The sequence below is a fragment of the Patiria miniata genome, unplaced genomic scaffold (genome assembly GCF_015706575.1).
Source record: "Patiria miniata isolate m_02_andy unplaced genomic scaffold, ASM1570657v1 HiC_scaffold_7, whole genome shotgun sequence".
Classification (NCBI taxonomy): Eukaryota; Metazoa; Echinodermata; class Asteroidea; order Valvatida; family Asterinidae; genus Patiria; species Patiria miniata.
The window spans coordinates 10,592,402-10,613,173 of NW_024037074.1; the positions used below are offsets into that span (position 1 = coordinate 10,592,402).

At 40.1% G+C, this 20,772-nt stretch overlaps 1 protein-coding gene across 2 annotated transcripts; it reads right to left on the reverse strand.

Moving 5' to 3' along the window:
* Nucleotides 1-733: 733 nt before the first annotated feature.
* LOC119745264 (organic cation transporter protein-like) lies at nucleotides 734-17,259 on the reverse strand. 2 transcript variants are annotated; one of them, XM_038221500.1, is made up of 12 exons: nucleotides 12,624-12,732; nucleotides 11,595-11,804; nucleotides 8,721-11,085; nucleotides 8,257-8,360; nucleotides 7,690-7,844; nucleotides 6,584-6,752; nucleotides 5,812-5,953; nucleotides 5,350-5,441; nucleotides 4,990-5,198; nucleotides 4,383-4,491; nucleotides 3,543-3,752; nucleotides 734-3,207 (listed from the first exon to the last, which is right to left on the reverse strand). In XM_038221500.1, the coding sequence occupies exons 3-12, from the start codon at nucleotides 9,138-9,140 to the stop codon at nucleotides 3,021-3,023; spliced, it is 1,797 nt and encodes a 598-aa protein (XP_038077428.1). In that variant the 5' UTR covers nucleotides 9,141-11,085; nucleotides 11,595-11,804; nucleotides 12,624-12,732; the 3' UTR covers nucleotides 734-3,020. The 2 variants fall into 2 exon arrangements, with proteins under 2 accessions (XP_038077428.1, XP_038077427.1); XM_038221499.1 differs by lacking the exons at nucleotides 5,350-5,441; nucleotides 5,812-5,953; nucleotides 6,584-6,752; ... (3 more) ...; nucleotides 11,595-11,804; nucleotides 12,624-12,732 and adding exons at nucleotides 13,167-13,230; nucleotides 13,533-13,624; nucleotides 13,875-14,016; ... (2 more) ...; nucleotides 15,682-15,785; nucleotides 16,009-17,259 and having other exon boundaries at nucleotides 948-3,207; nucleotides 4,990-5,134.
* Nucleotides 17,260-20,772: the final 3,513 nt, after the last annotated feature.

The window sequence follows — 20,772 nt, forward strand, 5'->3', positions numbered from 1 at the left end:
TAATACCAAAGTTATCATACATGCGTCTAAGAAATGATGTAAAACCGCAGTTTAAATTAAAATTAATGTATTCACTCTCATTCTCTCTTCGTTATTATGGATAGAAGCTTTACCAAAGAAATCATAATCCATCAATCATAGGATTGACATTTTTACTACAATCTTAATTTCTGTACAATTGCACACCATCTAAAGATCCCCACAATTTGCAACACTTAAGTCAAAATGAAAACGTGGAAGTTTTACGCTAAACACCCAAAAGACAAAACAAGGTCACACTCCCAACTGAAAAACAAAATTAACAGGTCAATGTTACACTAAGGACTTTTGGGTGGCAAAATGCACACTTTCCTCAGGTAGGCTTTCTTGGGTTTTAGTATGGGCAGATTGTGGTTGTTTTAATAGTCATTTTTGATATCATTAAGATTATTAAGAAATTGACTGGAGCGCTACCGCGCTGAGCACCCGACGGCATTTGAATATGCCTAGTTGCAACTTCATGTTTTCTGACAATCGGCATGTTATACAGGGTGAGTCCAAAAAAGCTAACGTATCTTCATCCCTTAACAATTCATTAAAAGTCCATTTCTCCGTGGTGCCCCTATTTTTTTAAAAAGAATATCTGCATGTAGTGCTTTCCAGATCTGGGATATGAAAGCCCAATGAATAAGCTTTTTTTAGTGAAAAACAATTCGCTCATGTACTTTTCCTGATATGGAATTTTGAACACAAACACCATTTTTGTTTACCTTGTCCACGCCGGATCACATTAAGCTACGTGATATTTCAGTTAATATAAAACCATGTCGTTTCCTGAAAAGATGTCAGAATAATCAATCCCATAAGTATCCGGGGTAACCAAGTAGAAGGTAGGGCAAGACTATGTTATATACTCTTGATATATAAAGCATGTTATTTTAACATTGGAAGCAGCAGGTTTTAAAATAAATGTTATGATAAATGCCAGTTATCATGGTTATGAGAGTGTTCTGAGGTGAGTTTTTATATGTGAATAGTTTACGTTTATCTGAAAGTACTAGAGTAAATCCATTTCCAAGTTTCAAACAATCGCGGGCCACCAACTTCGAGGTTTAAATACCATTTCAGTTTAACACACAACAAACTCCATTTCGTCATCTTTGGTGTCAACTTTGAAACGGCACTCCGACATATTATAGAACCCTCACACGATAAAGCATGGCGTTTAACTTTGGGTTTATAGTTTTTGACAACGGTTCTTGAACACTGTAATACTTTGCCAATCCAGGCTTATATACTCAATGTATTTTGTGGGAAATATAAACAAAAAATGAACTTGAGAATTACAATTGACGAAACATTATTTTCGAGATATCTAGAAAGTAGACAGTGCCTTGTTCAGATAAGTCTGCCTATATGACATCGCGAAGCACACTTCAACTGTATCTTAAAAAGCAAAATCACAATATAACAGCTCAGAATGAACTGGGTTTTTCTCTTCAAATTTTAGTTTATGAACGCTATGAACGGCGGGATATGAGTTTCTATTCTTCTTTTGGGAGCGTGGATGTGAACAGCCTTCTATTAATGATCAGATTATAATGGATGTATTACAGAGAAAACCCTTGTGCTGATATTTTTGCTAAAACAACTACAAATGGCATGCGACAGGACAGACAAGACTTCGGGCCGCTGGTATATCTTTAAGCTATTAATTGCATTAAAGACTGATTATTAGTTCTCATTTGCCATGATTATGTCACATAGTTTCATGTTGTCTCCATCAACAGTCAGTCCACCTTTGATGTTATAGTCTGATAAGCATACATTTGAAGTGGTAAAAGTAAACAAGGATAATCACGATTGCCCTAAAAATAGTGCTTTAAAAAAAAAAACTGATCTAGATGTTTCTCTTATCAACGTATCATCGTCGTTTTTAGATGTAAAGGGTTTCCGATAGTTATTTTTGTTAACAGTATGGAATCAAAGGCAAAGTCTGTGAGGGCGCCCTATTTATTTTAATTATAGCTTAAGGAAATTGAAAACATCACAACTTTAGTCAGTTTGCTTGTCATGGCAAGCATACAAACTGGACAGGCCATGACCGCTACTCATTAGTCGGAGCAAGTAATAAAGAAGTCCTTTCAGTTAAGATATGGTCATATTTTGTACATAATGATGTTTCTCAATAAAATTTTAGTGCTGTGTCATCAGAGACCGAAGAAAAATAAGTACAATCAACGACACCTACAATCATTAAAAACGGGGAATAACCAACTATAATATACACTTACTTCATTAAATATTGTGTTTGAATATATCAATACTTTCTTGTACTATGCTGTTAATTAATATATACACTTATATCATAACACTATATTATACGTATTTAGTCATTTTATACCAATATATTTGTCTAAAATGTGAGCATACTCCATTACAGAAAGCTTTATAATGAACTTTATAATAAAAAGGATACACAGATATCAATGATCCATAATTCACAACCGGCCGACTTTATAACGAAGATTTTTCTTTAAAAAAAAACCCGAAAGTGTGTTTCCTCATAAAAAAACACTGAATGAAAACATTGTATGATTTCCCTCATAAAGTACATGATAATTACATGGCAGTGATCAAATCGACATAGCTTATATTTTCTTTTCAGTTTATATCCACCAGTTTAGTAGATATAGTATATATAGATAAAAGCATGTCTTTAGAATTAGATTCTTGAGTACATACAACTTATTCACGAGGAAGCCAATGGAATGTATTTTATAAATTATAATCCGTTGAATGGGATGGTGCCAGACTATTTTGGCTTAAAACATTATGGCATGTTTAATCACAAATTTGACATTATTCATCAGAACAGACTGGTATCGATTGGTGATGAACTTTGATTGCATTACTTTCATTTCAACTTGCAAGTTCCAAAAATGAACAGTTTACATCGCTTTCAATTTAATATGGCCGACTCGGGAATAAAGTCTACAACCACAATAAGCAGTTGGTCTTTAACGAAGCATGTTGTGCTTTCACATGTGGGAGGACTCTTGAAGTTTACGCGTGAATTGCTGCGAGAAGTCGCGATATTCCTTCTCCTCCTCCTTGTGATCGAAGACAGCGTTGGATATCGCAAAGACGCCCTCTTTTGCTGTGTCCATGCCATCAAGTTCCACACTGGACTCGTCGTTGAAAGCTTGTCCACCCATACAACGACATCTAAAAAGAAAAACAAATGCCCTTTTTTACACTCAAACAAATAATAATACTGACGATTCTGCTATAGGATCTTTATATTGCAGTTCAGTTAAGACTCGATCAGTAGGCAGACTGCACCAGCTTTTGATTTCCCAAAAGTGGGGGGGGGGGGAGATGACACTGTGAACCTCTCCTCCATAAAAAAACACCCAAAATCTGGGTTTTTTTAGGCTGTACTAAGTATTATAAAAAAACTTCTACCAATGGGAGACTTTTGAGACGTTGATGTCAGCAAACACACAGGTCCTTTCTTTCACGTATTCAATTTTACAGCCTAATAGGACAAAGGGACATACTTTCCAAATGCTTCTCCTTCCTCCAGCGTTTGCGGCAGTTTTTTGCCTCTTGTCTCTGGCAGAAAGAACGCCAGAGTTCCCGCCAAGATTGCGCTGGAGCCGAACAGCCACATCGGCAGGTTAGCCACGGTTTTATCTAAGAGCAGAATGATGGGTGACAAAATGCCACCCACACGAGAGGCGACCGAACTCACGCCCAAGCCAACCGCCCTGCATAAAAAAATTAAGATCTGATGAAATATTTTTTTCTGGATGGACAGCTTGAGATGTAAACCGATTTTTGGTTTACATTTGTCATTTTTGAAAGGGTATCAGGGTTTTGGCTTCTGTAGAAATTCTGTTTCGAACCTTAAAATTCATGCACAAAACAGTGATGTCATCAGAAGCTTTTAGTTTTAGGCCTTACGTTATAGATGTTTAAAATGTAGTTTTTTTTCTTCTCCAAATGTCTGATTTAATGTTTATTCAAGTTGCAGTCATTGAGCAAAATGTATGCACAAATTGTGGTGTGTTTTCTCCAGAGTCATAATTGCAACCAAACCACCTTATGAGAATATAATCGTATTCAAAAGTGACGTCATAGTAACAGCTCCCTCTGAGAGTCAGGGTTTTTTTTTTTTATTAGGACATAACTAAAAAATAATGTAACCAAACAGGACGTCTTCTTATTGGTATGCAGTTCAGAGGAACGACTTAAACTATATGAAATTGATTCCATAGGCCTTCTCTGTTAGAATCAAAAGATACTTAGAGAACTGAGATGTGGATTGCGTCCTTTGTTTGCGCCACAGCTCCAACATACAAAATCAACACTTATACAAATCAAAGAAGTATTGTCACCTCACTGGGGTTGGGAATAGCTCCACAGTGTAGACGTAAACGATGGAAAACGTGGCCGAGATGCAGAACTTGCCGATCATAGCCACAACAATCCTCCAGATCCCTTTGGCTACAATTTGAATAGTACAAAAACTAAATAAAAACAGAAGCACAATCAAACAGGAAGAGTGTTATATTTGACATGTTGCCCGAGTATGTTCAGTAAGGAATTGACTTTTTCACAAAGAGTGCAGCACTGGACTAGTTTGGATATTAAGTGCAAATTCATGAGAAGCTCGGGACATGAATGATTCTTGACATGTTTATCAAGTAATTGTAATGAGAAGCGTTGGTCATCAAATCGGTAATCAATGGTCTAATGTAGTCTTTGAAAATGCTGTTAAAGTATACCGCTCAACTGAAACCTTTACATACGCCTACGCAAAATTCCATAACAGACAATTACTTCGGAAAGTTTCACAAGTTGAGAACAATTAAGACACAAACAGAAAAGTCCCATGCCATTCTGGCAATTATTTGTTTTCTTTTTTTTTGCGTTCAGCAAATAGTTGTGCTGACCAGCATCATGATATCGAAATTTTGATAAACTGTCAGGCTCAGAACGTACGAATAAAGATAGTAGCCAAGCAAGCCACGCCGCCAATCAACTCCAATATTCCCAAGTTCAGTTTCCGGCCGAAGCACTCCAGTCCAAAAGTGGCGTACAGCAGGGCCGGGATTTCCACGGCTCCCGACACGAAGAAAGCCCAGTAGTCGTCGACTCCTAGATCGTTGGTGCTCTGCGACAGGCCGTAGTACACCAGACTATTGACAAACCTGAAGGGGTTGTTGAGAAAAAAAAATTGATACCAAATATCTTACAAGAATAAACGAACGGCAGCCAACATAATTATATTTATTGATAGAACAATAATTGCAAAGGAATGTTTAGGCCTAATTGGTATTTTCGTCCTGTGATTTTACCAACCAGTTCCACTGCATATTGAGTGTCTTGACCGCCATGTTGGGGGTCTTGTACAGATCAATGACGGATGGTGGTATTGCCGACTCCTTTGATTCCTGCAATTAAAACAAAAGTGTTGATTGCCGTTACTGAGGCCAGCATCGGACGCCAAAGCGCACTTTAAAAACCGCTTTTCAACATAGACGTTAAAAGTCAATTAAGGCACACTTTGCCTTTGGGGCAAATTGACAGCAATCTTTGTTAACCCTATCACACCGATGAAAGTATACAGCACATGCTAGCTACCCCCCCCCCCCCCCCCCCCCCCCCCCCACCCGCACCCAGTGCTGGATCTGCCCCTGGTGGATGGGATTAAGGCAATCCCATATAGTTATACAATCCTATCCCTATTCATAAGCACAACATCTCCAAAATGGTGTGGATATACCTAGGCCTATCACCTAATATAATTCCGAGCGGACTTACCGTCTCTGCCTGTATGTCCTCTTTATCGAATAAGACATCAGGCAAAGTCTTCTTGTTCATCTTGGCAATTTTCCTGATGACCTTCTCAGCCTCATCAATCCTGCCCTTGGATACCAACCATCTGATGGACTCCTGGATGAAGCTGTTGGAATACCGACGGGACAAAATAGTTACAGAACTTGTACTCTCTAAACATACCCTGTATGCAAACATGGAAACAGTTGCTGGCTTTTGTAGCCTCACTGTGCCGAAGTAATGTGCCATATTGACTCTATGAAATATGGACTCATCGATTGTATTGCGCATGCCTCAGTGGATGAAATTAGAGCATTGACAATACACGTGTGAGGGTCAGAGTTCATACAAGGTAAAACAGTTTGTTTGAGGGTTAAATTTCATTACACCGGTATGTCCGATCTTAATCAATCTTTAACGTACACTCTAAAAACTTAAAGTGTTCTGCAATTAAACACAATGCTGCTCTCGTTCTCATGTTTCTCATGTTTCTCATGTTTAGCATTGCGTGTCAAACTCCTAACAGCAATGTTCAATCGCTAAACACTATCTATCTATACTCAAAACATGTTTAGTATGTAAACATGTTTATACCTGCAAGAGCAAACAAGTGTTTAGACATTTTTTAAAAATAATACTTAACACCGTTTTTTGCAGTGTATTGTGATCGTGAAATCTGCTTTAGCTTAAATCTCTCTCCTTTAATCCAATCACAAAAGAGCAAGCAATTAAAAAGAGAACTGCCTTTGAAACTTACAACAGCGGTATCAAAAGAACCACTGACGATATGGAGAGGGCCATCGACAGAGAGCGCCATTGTCGAAGATACATGGCCGCCGTCGCAATGAAGAAATAGCCTATGGCGAAAAATATCCCTAAGGCCATGGTGACTGCCGTGCGATAAGACTTCCCAACGACTTCAAGAACTGATGAAGCAAACAGGAAATGTGCAAAGTCATTGTAAAGGGGCCGTGAAATAAAGGGAACCTTGAAATGCGCATGCCTCTGAGATGTAAGAAAATCCACAAGGCACCCTAATTGTTTGTCACATTCCTCTGATATTTTTACCATAATTATTTACAATGACTCTATTTCTCTACAGCTACGTGTATTCCTTTACACTGTGGTGCTACTTCAATTGGTTATTTTACCAATTCGGGTGCTTTTATGCGACAAAAGAGGCCCAAACAGGCCCTCGAAATTAACAGGCCAAAGACTGAAAATTGAAAGGCAACTTAGTGGGACACAAGGGTGCAGTTAAAGGGCCCATGTGTGTAATGTATAATGCAATCCTTGAAAATACATATTTGAGTCCCATTAACAACCTTATTTTCAATTATCGTTCAGCCATTTTCAACAAGGCTATTTTAGTACCTTTTTGGTTTTTATGCTAATGCAAATTGCCATATTCATGAGCAAAACAGTCATGTCATTTGAGGCAGAAACCTCCATGTTAAATACAGCTATTTCAGCATCACATGTTGCCAGAATACTGGATATTTTGCTCGATCTCTCATAAATTCTCTTTTCTCTTACGATGCATTGTAGTCATTGAGCAAATTTTGAGTTCACAATTTGAATAGAAAACCACAAGTGTCTTCCGATCGTGAAATTAGGGCCTAAATCACAGCAACAGCGCCCTCAATTGTCCGAAAAGTATGGATTTTTTTTAATGTCTTCTATAGAAATGCACTTTTGAATAGAACCCAAAAGGGATGTCAAACATGGCTTTCATTTTGAAGAGTTTCAATTGCATAAATTGCGTTCCCGAGAAAATTTCATACCACGGACCCTTTATAAAGTTGTTTGGAAAGATCTTTGCCTTTGGTTTGAATACAAAATAACGTGTGTTGCTTTAATTACCTAACACGTACAGTCCCACGTAGCTTCCCAGAACGCCCAATGCCGACATAACGCGGAAGGCTATGTACATGTAGATGTTAACTGAAAACGTAGTTGTTATGAAAGAGGCGCACCACAACAGCTGGAAGAATATAACGACCTTCTTGCGACCAAACCTAATGGCAGAAAAAAGAGGTTACTTAGGTACACTCTAAAATCTGTGCTAAGCAATTAAACACAATCTTGCTATCACTTTGTAAACATGTTTAGCAGCTAAACAGTATATATGTGTTCAATTCCTAAACCATCAGTATTGTTGCTAAACACTATCCATCCTTACTCTAAACATGTTTAGTGTTAAACATTAACAGCTAGGGGCCACACCACAAGAAATTAACACAATTGCATAAAATGTTGATGCTAAAATAATGGTTTTGTGCGGAGTGGCAATTGCTTGCCAGGGGTACGGCGCCCCTCCGCCCCCCCCCCCCCCTCCCCCACCACTAGCGAAGGGCCTGCTGTTTGCTTTTCAACAGATCAAAAATAACTCATATTGCCAATGATGTTATTCCTAAGGTATTTATTTACCAGTCTGAAAAGGAACCTCCGATGAACGATCCTACCAAGAAACCGCCAAAGTAGATGGACTGCGCCAGGCTGGGCAGGTAAGCGTCATCACACACCAGACCATACTGGAGAGAACAAAAACGAACAAGGGAAATGTGTCAAGACTAATCCTGCGGAAAAGATTAGAAGAACAGATTAGAAGCTACAGGTGGAAGCATGCGTGTGCGCATGCCTCACGAAGTCCTGGCGCGCAGGGGTTGATTTTCGTATAAAGTGACTGCACGTCTTACACGCGCACGCACACTGATTACTAGCGCCCATTTGCTAAACACGCCAATGGGCGTAGATGACGCCCGAGTGCGCGCGTACATGCAGCACCTGCTGTGAACTATTGAAAGTAATAACTACAAAACACAGTTATTAATACATGGAATTATAATGGACGCAAACATCAGCGTAATGAGATTAATAAAGCCTTGACTTACATCCATGATTGTGGTGGTCTTGTACTGTGACGTGTCGTACTCCCATCCATCTTTGCAGGGCACACTCACATTAGTGAAACCGTCGTAGTAACTGAGCGGTACGTACGGATCAAATATGTACCCATCTGGTAGCTGCCACTGCTTACAATTGGAGTAAGGATACTCGCTGTCGGAACCATTTTCAGGAGGAGGCAGGAAGATGGACTTCTTCACGTCAGTGCAGTTGTCTTGAAACTCCGCCCAGTTGGAACAATTCGCGTTGTTCAAAACGTTGCACCAGTGGTCGGTCTCCGCTGCGTAGAACACATTGCCCAGAGTTGTGAAGCAACCGAAGATGTTGTGCAAAGCAGCGTAGGTAACAACTAACAATTGGTATCGGCCAAAGTTGCCGAGCATAGGAATAATGTTCTCGAGCTTCATTTTGTTTGTTTATTTAGTTATGTTGTTGTTCGTTGTCGTTGCTGTTACTGTCGTTGTTACTGTTCTACCAGAAATAGGCGTACCACTAACTCGAACAGATCGGCACTGGCACCTAAAAGCAGCACCGCCCTACCACTCAAGTATGTACAATTGACCTATTTGACAAATTGCAAACTGGACACGTTATTTGACCTGACCATTTTGTTATCGCTGTATTGTGCCTTTAAATTGGTTTTAAGATAACGAGAAGTAACCTTTGGAGTTAATCAAACTATTGTAAAAATGCAGATGTGACCACGTGACGACTGAACGTGTGACCCACATTTATACAAGATATTTACTAGGCCTTGTAAAAGTCAACTTGGTTTGCAAGTTTTGCACAGTGGTAAAGCACGTCTCTTGCAAAAACAAAACCAACGCGTTTGAGGCAATTTATAGATCAGCATTAATAAACGAGCAGTGGGTATTGCATAACTTGAGAGTTTTTGTATTCGTTTCATACATGATTACCACAATCATGGAGGGATCTTTATGATGGTGCACTCGTGACGTTACGTTACAAAACCTTTGTTTTTTTATTTTGCGACTAGAAATGTCGAAAATGTGTGCGCAATAACAAGACCAAAAACGCACGTGAACAACTATCCTTTCTCTCATCCGTTAATTTGGTCATTCTGTAATCTGTTGAGTTCGTCTGATTTGTATGTCACTTTTCTCATGTCACTCAGTATTTCTTTAATAGTTACATCTCGACAGCAATTTTGTACCTATACGCAATCATAGACCAACAGATACATCATGAAGAGCTTGGCATGTATAGTATTTGATTTGATCTTCTTAATCTCGTTTCGAGTCAATTTGACCTATCGCCGTTTGTGAGTTAGCCACGCCCCTTAGACAACCCTATAAAGTTTGTGTACACTAAGTTGTATTTGTTTCAGACTTTGCGCGTTTCGCGTACATTTGTATATCATGTAATTGGACAATTATCTTGTGTTGAATATACCATATTTGTTATATACCATATTTGTTAATTTGTTTACCTTTGGCTAACCTTTGATTCATATACAGGCTGCGTCAAACAAAAACATGGACATTGCTCTTAAAGTAATGAAAATACTGGTAGGAAGATGTAGATTTATTCTTTCAAAGTAAGAAATGTACAAAAGGTATGTTACATGCGTTTAAACCCTGATGTGAAACCGCCGTTTAAAGTCAAATTTACGCATTCACTTTCAATCTATCATCATTATGGATAGAAGCTTCACCTAAGAAATCATAAACCATCAAACATAGGATTAACATTTTAATACAATTTAATTTCTGTACAAATGCCCATAAAAATTAAAGCACCACACAGAAAACTAAAAAGCATCACCATTTACAAAACTTAGGCTACATCAAGATAAAAACGTAGAATTTTGACGCTAAACACTCAAACGACAAACAAACATTACACTCAGAAAAGGAAAAATGAAAAAAAAAACGCGCCAAATTTATAATCAGTTCAAGTTCTGAAAGGTCAATGTCAAACCTAGAACTTATGGGGAAATATCACCTTCCCACCATGAAACAATGGTAAACTGTAACCATCTAGGAGCTTTGTAGTTTCAGAGTTGGGAATGCATCACTGGTTCCCGCGCACAATTCGTCGTCAGACATTTATTTCAAACTGTGGGAGGCGCCAGGAAGCTTCAGACAACTGAAAAAGGACACGGTCTTTTGGCCCACACCAAAGATAAATGTCATACAGTAGCCAACAACTCTCTTGGTATGACTATGGAGCTAGGATCACCTAGCTCCATGGTATGACACGTTTATAGTCCCCTTTCTCTTTTAATTGGAGTCAAGGTCTGCAGTTGTAGTGGCGCTGTCTTTATTCACGTTGGTCTCGTAGAGGTCAATGACCGACTGGTCATCGTCACTCCTGCGCAGACATCGACACCTGTCAACCAAGAACCAAACAGCGGATCTCATCAGCAGCTCAAGTTGCCACCAGCAAGCAAAACAATCGGTCTTAATCTTTACATTGTCAATCGCTACGTACACGTGCTGATTGATTGAAATTGCTATATTGTCAACATTTAATTATAGCCCATGAACATAAGATAATAATCCCAAATAAATTGTGTGATTTATGTGCAGTGCTGTCTGTCTTGAGCCAACATGACTCCTCAAAACAGATTCCCTGAGTATGAAGGCATTGAGCACATTTCTATTCCATCTGGACGAAGTACCAGTCAATCACAGGTTGTCGGTACCCATACTTCTGACTGGAGGGAGGCAAGTGGAGGTAAAGTGGTTTTCCCAAGGGCACAACGTAATGTCTGGCAGCAGGATTCGAACCCCTGACCTTCCGATCATGAGTTGTTTTACCTATAAACTCAACAGACCACACTCCCCGAAATGAAGATTACAATAATATGTTACTTGAAGCACTTTAAGAGTTCTTACTTTCCGATTTCTTCTCCCTCCTTCAGCGTCTGTGGCAGTGTTTGGCCCTTCGTCTCCGGCAACAGGAACACCAAGAGACCCGCTACGACGGCACTGGAGCCGAAGAGTATCAGAGGGAGGTCGGGGGAGGTGTACTTCAAGAGCAGGATGATGGGAGAGAGGATGCCTCCAATACGAGATGCGATGGAGCAGACACCCACACCGACAGCTCTGTGTGAAAAGAACAAAAAGGGAGTCTTTCAGTCTCCTATAAGATACAAAGATTACCAAGTGAATTTCGAACTCCCTTTACCATATGAGGTTTATTTTAATGATGGCAGCAAACATCGACATCGTCAACAGCTAGGGAGGCGATTTTGAGTTCTAACATTGGCGAGTATTATAAAACAATTGACTGGAGCAGGGTCCGAACCCGCGACCCCTGGGATACCGTACCTGAAAGAGATTATTTATTTTTTCGATGACATTATGGAAACACAAAAGTGTTACAGTGCAACCGACAAGTATATAATTATTTTCGCTGATCATGTGTTTACTGCGTTCCGCTCATTATTGTTTTATTTTGTATATACCTGTGCACCCCGCCATAAATGAAATCGTCCGAAAGTTTTAACCAATAACGTGTCAGTCAGTCCTCGTTGACTTTTCTCATTCACTTAGAGCTAAGGCGTTCGTGGAGTGTTAAAAAAGCCCTTCTATCTTACGCAACAGCATTTGTATAAGGCCATGGTAATTGTCAGAGAACGCCCACCCTAATTGTTGAACAAATCACGTCAGTCAGTAAAGAATAGATCGTTTTGTACTTTTCGGAAACGCCGTTTAGGGCCTTTTGTGTGTGGTATGTTGGAGTTTGTTTTGTTGTGAGAGAGATAGAGATAGAGAGAGGCAGAAGACATTTTGACTTGTTCGAGAAAAGACAGAGTTTTGGAGAGAGATTCATATGATGTGCAAAATGACAAGACATTGACCGTACCCACAAGATAACATATCATATATTCACACATGTTTATGTCCCTCTGAATCTTTTACCTGACTGGTGTTGGAAACACTTCAGTAGAATAGAGATATATTAAGCTGAAAGTGACAGAGATGCAGAACTTGCCGACCATGGAGACCACTGTTCTCCAAATCCCGATAGCTGTATACAAGAAATGCGAAGAACAAAAGGAAGATTATTTTCTCCCACAATGCTGTATTATGGGGCGTGGGTTTCCTCATATTATTTAATTTGATTTTAACTGGGTGGCTCATACAGTGGAATACACTGGTCCCCCATGGGCCCCAGTAATGAGAAGACAACGTGAAAAAAATTACAGTTTTAGATGTGGGAGGGAACCCCCAGAAGACTCAAGTCGGGACTGAAAACCCAATCCACATATTGGCCCAGGCAGGAATCGAACCCGGGTCACAGCGGTGGAAGGCGAGGAAAGTATACCGCTACGCCAAGTCGCCAACCTGACTCCCCGACCTGACAGTTTGAGTGTGAGCATTTGTAGTGAACAAAATTAACAAGTCGTAAGATTTGATAAAGTTCAATCAAAAACGTCAATTCCCACCTATAAGACCACGTGTAGTGTTCACGCCCAGATCGCCGGTGCTCTGGGACAGGCCGTAGTACACGAGATTGTTGACCATCCTGTGAAAAGCAAAGAATGAAAATGTTATTATTTCAATCTGGAAAGTAAAAAAAGAATCCTAAAAAACGAATCTATCATCAAGCAAATTTGAGGCCACAGAACTATTGAGGCCCTAGTCAACAAAAAAATTATACTGCCATGAAATTTCTCATACTAGTTTGACGTATAAACACTGTATACTCAGTGTGTTACCCCTGTTACAGGGAGGCCTTCTTGAGTGCTAACAAACTTCTTGTTTAGGAAACGTAATTAAAACACGTCCACCAAGAGAGAAAAATGGTTACTTTTAAACTTGACTTACCAGTTGAATTGCAGGTTTAGAGTCTTGACCGCCATGTTGGGTGTTCTGTAGAGGTCAATGGCCGACGGGGGTATTTTCGACTTCTGCAATTCCTTTTACAAGTTGTGAAGAAATTGAGAAGTTAAATGTATAGGCGCCGGCATGTGCATTATCATTCTCATATTTGCTTATTATATTTCTTTAAAGCAATAGTCCATCTATCAGTATATGTTTGTCACCTTTTCAATGTGTTTGGTGGTTTGTTCGTCTCACCTCAGAGTGTTGCCATCCTTGACAAAAACAAAAACCAGAAAAAATAACTCAGGACTTCGATACTAATCTAAACTCGGAAGCCATGCTCACCATTTGTTCATGTATATCCCCCTGATCGAATAAGACATCCGGCAAAGTCTTCTTGTTCATCCTGGCGATTCTCCTGATGACCGCTTCAGCCTCATCGATCCTGCCCTTAGATACCAACCATCGGATGGACTCCTCAACAAATCTACAAGGAGAAAGCAGCAGTAACCCTTAGGTTTCTTGAAAGTGCCTCCATGCCTTCATCTTGTACATATCATGTAATTAATATCTATCTATTTATTTCCATATCTATTTATCTGTTGTCTTTTTGTGACATTCATTTAGCATTACATTAAGTGTTTACATAATTGTATTATTCTTGTGTCGTTATTACTGTTGAAGGTATGGAAATAAATGTTCTGTTGAATTGAATTGAATGTAAGGGAGTCATTGGGGGAGGGGGTGGCATGGCTTAGCTTGCCTATTCCAGCTAGACCCGAAAGCCTCATTTTAGGACATTATTTATTTTCAGTGACTCAACTGCAGTCAATCATTCACAGGACAATTTATAGGATGGCCCGTCGAGTCCAGCAAAAAAGCAAGTTCATTAAAACCTGACTGGTTTAATAAATGCTCCACTGAATGTAAAATGAAGATCAGTAATGTCAATTAGACATCCCAATTTTATACATGTAATTCTCGCACTACCCTCACACACATTAATTTAGTTGCTGTGGGATTAAGTTGACTTTGATACTTACAGGACTGGAATGAGCAAAACAATCGAAGGCACGGACAGAACCAGGGAGAGAGTCCGCCACTCCCTGATGAACATGGCCGCCGTCGCCAGAAAGAAGTACCCAACTGCGAAGAATATCCCCGCTACCATGGTGACGGCATTTCGCCACGACTTCCCAACAACCTCAAGAACTGGGAAAGAAAGTGGTTTTGAAACGTCTTTAGTCTTGCATGGAGAGAGCAAAGCAGGGGTCGATTTAGAGGTTTTTTTGCACAAATACATATGTAGCTCTGTGCATTAATGTTACCTATGTATGTAAAATTTTCTGTTTTTCAGCCCATTTTCAAGGAAAACCCTCAGTTGTGCATGTACCTTTTATTTTCCAAATCGAGACCTCAGTCATTTTCAAATCACACACAAAAAGTTAATTGGAGAAATCAAACTATGAGTAGAAAGCAACTTACGTAATATATAGGTTGAGATGTATGCACCAAGCCCGCCAAAGGCAGCCAGGAATCGGAAGGCCGTGTACATGTAGATGTTGACTGAGAACGACGTGACGATGAAACCAATCAACCAGAACAGAAGGCCGAGGACAAGAGATCTCTTTCGACCAGCCCTGAATTAGCATGAGATGAGAAAAGAACTTTTCGTCGGTTCATTTACCACTGTTAGTGAGGCAGTCAAAGTTCTTTGATTTAACGGAGAGGCACCTTCCTCGTGGAATTGAAGTACCGCTTAAGAAGAAATAATGTAATTTCCCCTATTTAAGAACAAAAATCTGTTCAAAAGCAATACAGAGTTCGAAAAATAATACACTCAAGCTTCCAAAGACAAACACGTATAATATATAATTATATCACACATTGCATATTTCCAACATCTGATCTCACTAAAGGCGTCGGGGGAAAGTTTTTGTATTTGACCGACGTCATTTAGTAAGCATCATTCAAATGCACTTTCTCTAACCGAGGTAGGAAATATGCACTAGCGAGCAGGACAAAGGTTGTGGGTTCGAGTCCCATGCACCTGAATTAGGCCTATAGCTTATGAATTTTTTTTTACTCGCCAATGTTGCAATTCCCATATGTCATACACAATAGGGGTTAAGGAGGCTGCTGTATGACTTACCAGTCAGAGATCGTACCAAAGACGAAGGATCCTACCAGAAAACCGATGAAGTAGACGGACTGCGCTATGCTTGGCAGACTATTGTCATCACAAACCAGGTCGAACTTAAAACAAAAGGGATAATAGAACGTACATTTCTTAACCAATTATTTGTTTGATTCTGTTTTAATACCAACATCATAATTTAGTTTCAGTAATCAAAGTCCTAGCCGGCCGAATTTTCCATGTGGAGAAAATGATTCGTACTTCCCTTTCTCACACTTTACGTCTATCCATTACGAAGAAGCCAATAATACACGTATATACTCGTTTAATAGGAAAACTTACATCTGATCTGGTGGTGGTCTTGTACTGCGACGTGTCGTACTCCCATCCATCTTCACAAGACACTTCGGAAGAAGTGAAATTGTCGAAGTCATCGAGCGGTACGTACGGATCAAATACGTACCCATCTGGTAACTCCCACTGCTTACAACTGGAGAAAGCATTCTTACTGTTTGTGTCATTTTCTGGAGGAGGCAGGAGGATGGACTTCTTCACGTCTGTGCAGTTGTCTTGAAACTCCATCCAACTGGAGCAGTTCTCCTTGGGCAAAACCTTGCACCAGTGGTCGGTCCCTGCAGCGTAGAACACATTGCTGAGAGTCGTCAGGCAACTGACGATACTGACCAGTCCCATGTAGCAGACCATGAAGAACTGATAGCGACCGAAGTTGCCGAGTAAGGGTATGATATCTTCGAGCTTCATACTGGTCTTCCAGGCGCGCGTCCCAAGCAGAATGGAGAAAGTTGTTGGTTGAGGACAGAACACAAACTTCCGCTTCGAGTTGTACTGATAAACTGTACAGCCACTGCCTTACTTCTCGCAATGTGCCACTACTACTTTGTAGACATGTTGGATCGCGCTAACATACAGAATACCCCAGACACTTGTGGTGGCACTGAACTTGCTAACGAGAAGTCAACATTGTAATCCTGGTTTCCCCGTAAAGTATCTTACTCAACAAACAACTGCATTCCTTCGTATCGTGCAGGCGCTAGGCCTGAACTGTATATCGACCACCGGAAAGTCAGTCAGTAAGCCAGCCCCACTTATCAAGGTCGCTCATATTTAATCGGTGTGGTTAAAACCCGACCACGTACGGCCGGGGAAAGGAAGGGAAATCTATCAGCTACAACTCTGACCTCAACCAACTTTTTTCCCCAAGCCTCTGGAAGTAGGCCAGGAAATATGAGACGTGCTATCGTACGTACGCGTGGCATTTCCTTGTAACGGGATGACAATGTTTATGTTGCAACGGCACGAGCACGGTTGTTGGGTTTGGGGATTAGTCATGCACTCGACTCGATTGTTCTCAGTTTACTAAAAGGTGTTAATTTCACTTTCGACGCTGGCGGGCCGATGTTTGCTTGGGTAATAAGCAATGAAAATCATATTTCACCTCAAACTACTTCTTTTCGTTTGTGTTGCAATTGTGTTGATGACGAATAATCAATCGCTCGGAGAAATCAGAAACATGACCACTTGTTCATTTCAATCCAACACCCTCTTCAAGCAACACAGTCAACATACATGTACTGGATTTGAAAGATATATGGAAAACTATTTCTCCATGAAGACCGTACAAAGAAATGCGTACGTCTCCATAGGGGGAACAAACGCCGATCGTTTCAGCCTCCGTCAGATCATGGTCAGATTACTTCAAAAATAGATCGTATCCTTGAAGTTGCATTATAACATTAAGTGCATTATTAATTACTAGTTTCATTTTTTCCTTGCTCTATGCCAAGTAATAGTATATATCCCCTGGCACAGCAATTGGTCTATGATTATATGAGCAGCTAGATTCGGCGATTAATTATGCAAAACTAGATCTGCGTCTTAAAATCAAGATTCTGACCATTCAGCGGGCGCCTATATTGGGTCTTCGGTAACCTGTTGCTGTAGTACAAAAACACGGCAGCCAAATTGACAAATCAAGAGCTTATTAGTCCACATTTCTGATGGAAATAACGTCACAAGTACGATTGGCTGGCACGCGGTCTCATAAAAATGTGCATGCTCACATTATATCAGACGTTGGTGTAACTAGAGGGCTCCGTGGAACAATTAACGGATGATATTCAGACTATAGCCTGGTGCTAGTTCCAGTATCCTCACACGGACAGTTAGTACGACAAAGAATTGAGAACTCATATATTTCTTGAGATGAGACTTCTACACATTCTGACCAAAAACACGTACGTAAAAATACTGCAGCAAGTTGGGCGACAGCTAGCCGCGGGTTGAGGCGAGGGGTCAGGCCAGGATGACCGCCACGGTCACGGTCCATCCCACTCGATGTCCTCGATCCCTTGGCCCAAGGAGGGAAGTGATTGGTCATTGCAGGTGGCAGCTAGTGTCCTATAGCTCATGATGTCCTGTATTCAGAACCTAGTGCGAAGTTTCCGCGGACGGCACAGGCCGTGCTATGATCATGAACCATGGGTCCGTGTAGGCTAAAATTCTAGTTTTACCTGAAGGACAATAAAATTGATAGTTTCTCTTTGGTTGATATATTGATCCTCAACTTAATGCAGCCTAATGTCGTCCATTCAGTGAAAGAAATAAAATTAAAATACCGTCCTTGAATGCCAAAATCCTATGCTGATAACAGGCATGCAACTGGGAAGTCAAAAAAAAGGAGGAAATTCAAATCTTTCCAAGACTTTGTACAGTGTTTTTCGATTTTCAATGGCACACATGCATGGGAAGTAAAAAAAAGAGGAAATCAGCTGATCCGAGGAAAAGTTGCATGCCTGTGATAAGCAATATCGAGACAACTTATTACTACAATAGTAATTCGCACAATTAACAAAGCTACAGTGCGAGTTACGAACGATGACGTACATGTAGGGCCCATACACACATTTTAACGAATTGAAGAATTATTCAAATTGATGCTTGGATTTTTTCTCAGGATTCCAATTACAGTGGGACTTCGATATGAATTTGAAAAAAATGATGATAATTGCTGAATTTTCAAGTTGAAGTTGAACGCGACAAAATAAAATGAGATCTTTATTGTTGATCCATAGGTCACTCAAAAAAAAAACCAGCTGACTGGGGGCCACATGCCTAGCGAAAGCCGTGTGACAGACATATTTTGTGCTATAAATGAGATTAAATCTGTACATAAATCATTTTGATATATACTGCAAATTCCATTGTTCAGACTTTCATAGGGCTTATAACTGTTCTCGAAAGATCACAAAAGGCCACATTTAGCCTACGTGACGCAATTCTGCAATTGCAAACCTCAGCTCTGTGTGTTCGCACGGGAACAACACCGGATCATGTTTTTTCCCCCCGCCGAATCAGTTTTTAATCGACATTTCGTTTCTATTCTGTCACGAATCAGCCATGACTGACGCAATCGCCTTTTAATGAGCACGAAATTATAACTGTTTAGGTAGAGTGCGCGCGCGGCTAGTTCCATTCCGTGAAACCATCATCCGTGTTCTTCTTACAGGTGGAGGAAGCATGAGGGTGGGGAGGCAATACCCCTCCCCATTTTTCAGGGGAAAAAAGGGTTTCCTACAACTTTTAGATCCCACATACTGAAATTTGTATCCTTGTGGAGACATTTCTTTGTTCTTGTGTACTTAAGTTTTCGAGTTTGAAAGTAAAGTTTCAAAATGCTCTTATTTTAACCAGAATTAATTTCTTTGGCTGAAATTCGGACTTAATATCCCTTCTCTAAAACTCTACCATTTGCGACACATTAACACACCTTGGAAATTCCTAGTTTTTGAGTTGAAATCCATATGTAGTTCGTGAAAACCTTGTGGAGACGTATTCATCTACAGAAATTGCCCTGTGGAGACGTATACAATATTTTGTTCCCTATTGTGTGCATGTCTCCAGAGGGCACGGTGTATCAGATCCCCGCTACGGAGACGTATATTTTCTGCTCGTTCCTGACTTTCAGAAATGGTCTGCCGCCGTTGAAGAAAGAGTATCTTCACCAGTGATATCCCTTTTCATAAACATTTCTAGCTGTTTATAGTAATCTGAAGCTTATTATGTGCCTGGTTTAACAATTGATTATGCTTACAAAGAAACCGGTTAAGATCAACAAAGTAAAGGCTACACGAAATGTTTTAATGTCTTGAACTGGGCCGATGATTTAACTAAACAGAAAACACAAAGGCAGATGGTTGAACTCGAATATTAAGCAAATGAGCAGTGGAATGAGCGGTTAGTTATGCTTTAAGTTATGCTTCCTGACCTACGGCCGGGTGAACCCCGTCGACCCGCGCCGAATCGGACGTTTGCTAGAACCGGCCGGCACCGGTACTTCCGCCCAGGCCTGGCGCGACTAACTGGGCCGGTTCATGATGCCAACATAATGATTGAACTATATAACCTGATCAGATAGACTACGGACAAGGTACCCAAGAGGACCAGAGTCCTGAGGGTTGGCTCGACTTCCAATTACTGTTTAAATAAAAATGTTGCCAAAGTCGTCAGTTTTATTATACGACGGTGTCTACTCATTATGCAGTCATCAAATTAGCATTCTTATTTCGGAACCACTAATTACTCAACACGTACCCCCCTCAACGGTGAAAAATGATAACAGAGTGCAAATATTAAAGATCAACAAGTACTTTGATTTATCTTTTAGATTTGCCTTTATGGACCACCAGTGGTGTCATATTTCCAGACTTATTACTATTTATTCAGATTTTATTTATTTTTCTTATCAATAGTTTGAGCAAACTTGGCTTTGCACGTTCCAAAGCATAACAATGGCCACTTTAGCCTTGTCGTTTATGTATATTGGGGGATATAAAGCCCAAAGTCGTAACAACTATCTCCAAAAAAAATGAGATTTAGATTTGAACTTTTCTATACAGCTCAAGGGAACTGCATGTTTACGTTACATTGAATCGCTCTTATTATAGAATCTGAAACTTGAAAAGGCATTTTTTTTTACAACTTCTTAAGTCAGAGCCAACCGTATCGTTCACATAATCAAAAGATGAACTTCGGATAATTTGAATCTGTCAAGATTTACCTTCCACATATTTAGGAAGTACATGAAAC

Coding starts and splice junctions, on each gene's coding strand:
- LOC119745264 (XM_038221500.1), bottom strand. CDS start 9,140: ATGAAGCTCGAGAACATTATTCCTATGCTCGGCAACTTTGGCCGATAC. Junction 6,753..7,689: donor CGTGGGACTGTACGTGTTAG/GTAATTAAAGCA, acceptor TTGCTTCATCAG/TTCTTGAAGTCGTTGGGAAG. Junction 5,199..5,349: donor CTCAATATGCAGTGGAACTG/GTTGGTAAAATC, acceptor CAACCCCTTCAG/GTTTGTCAATAGTCTGGTGT.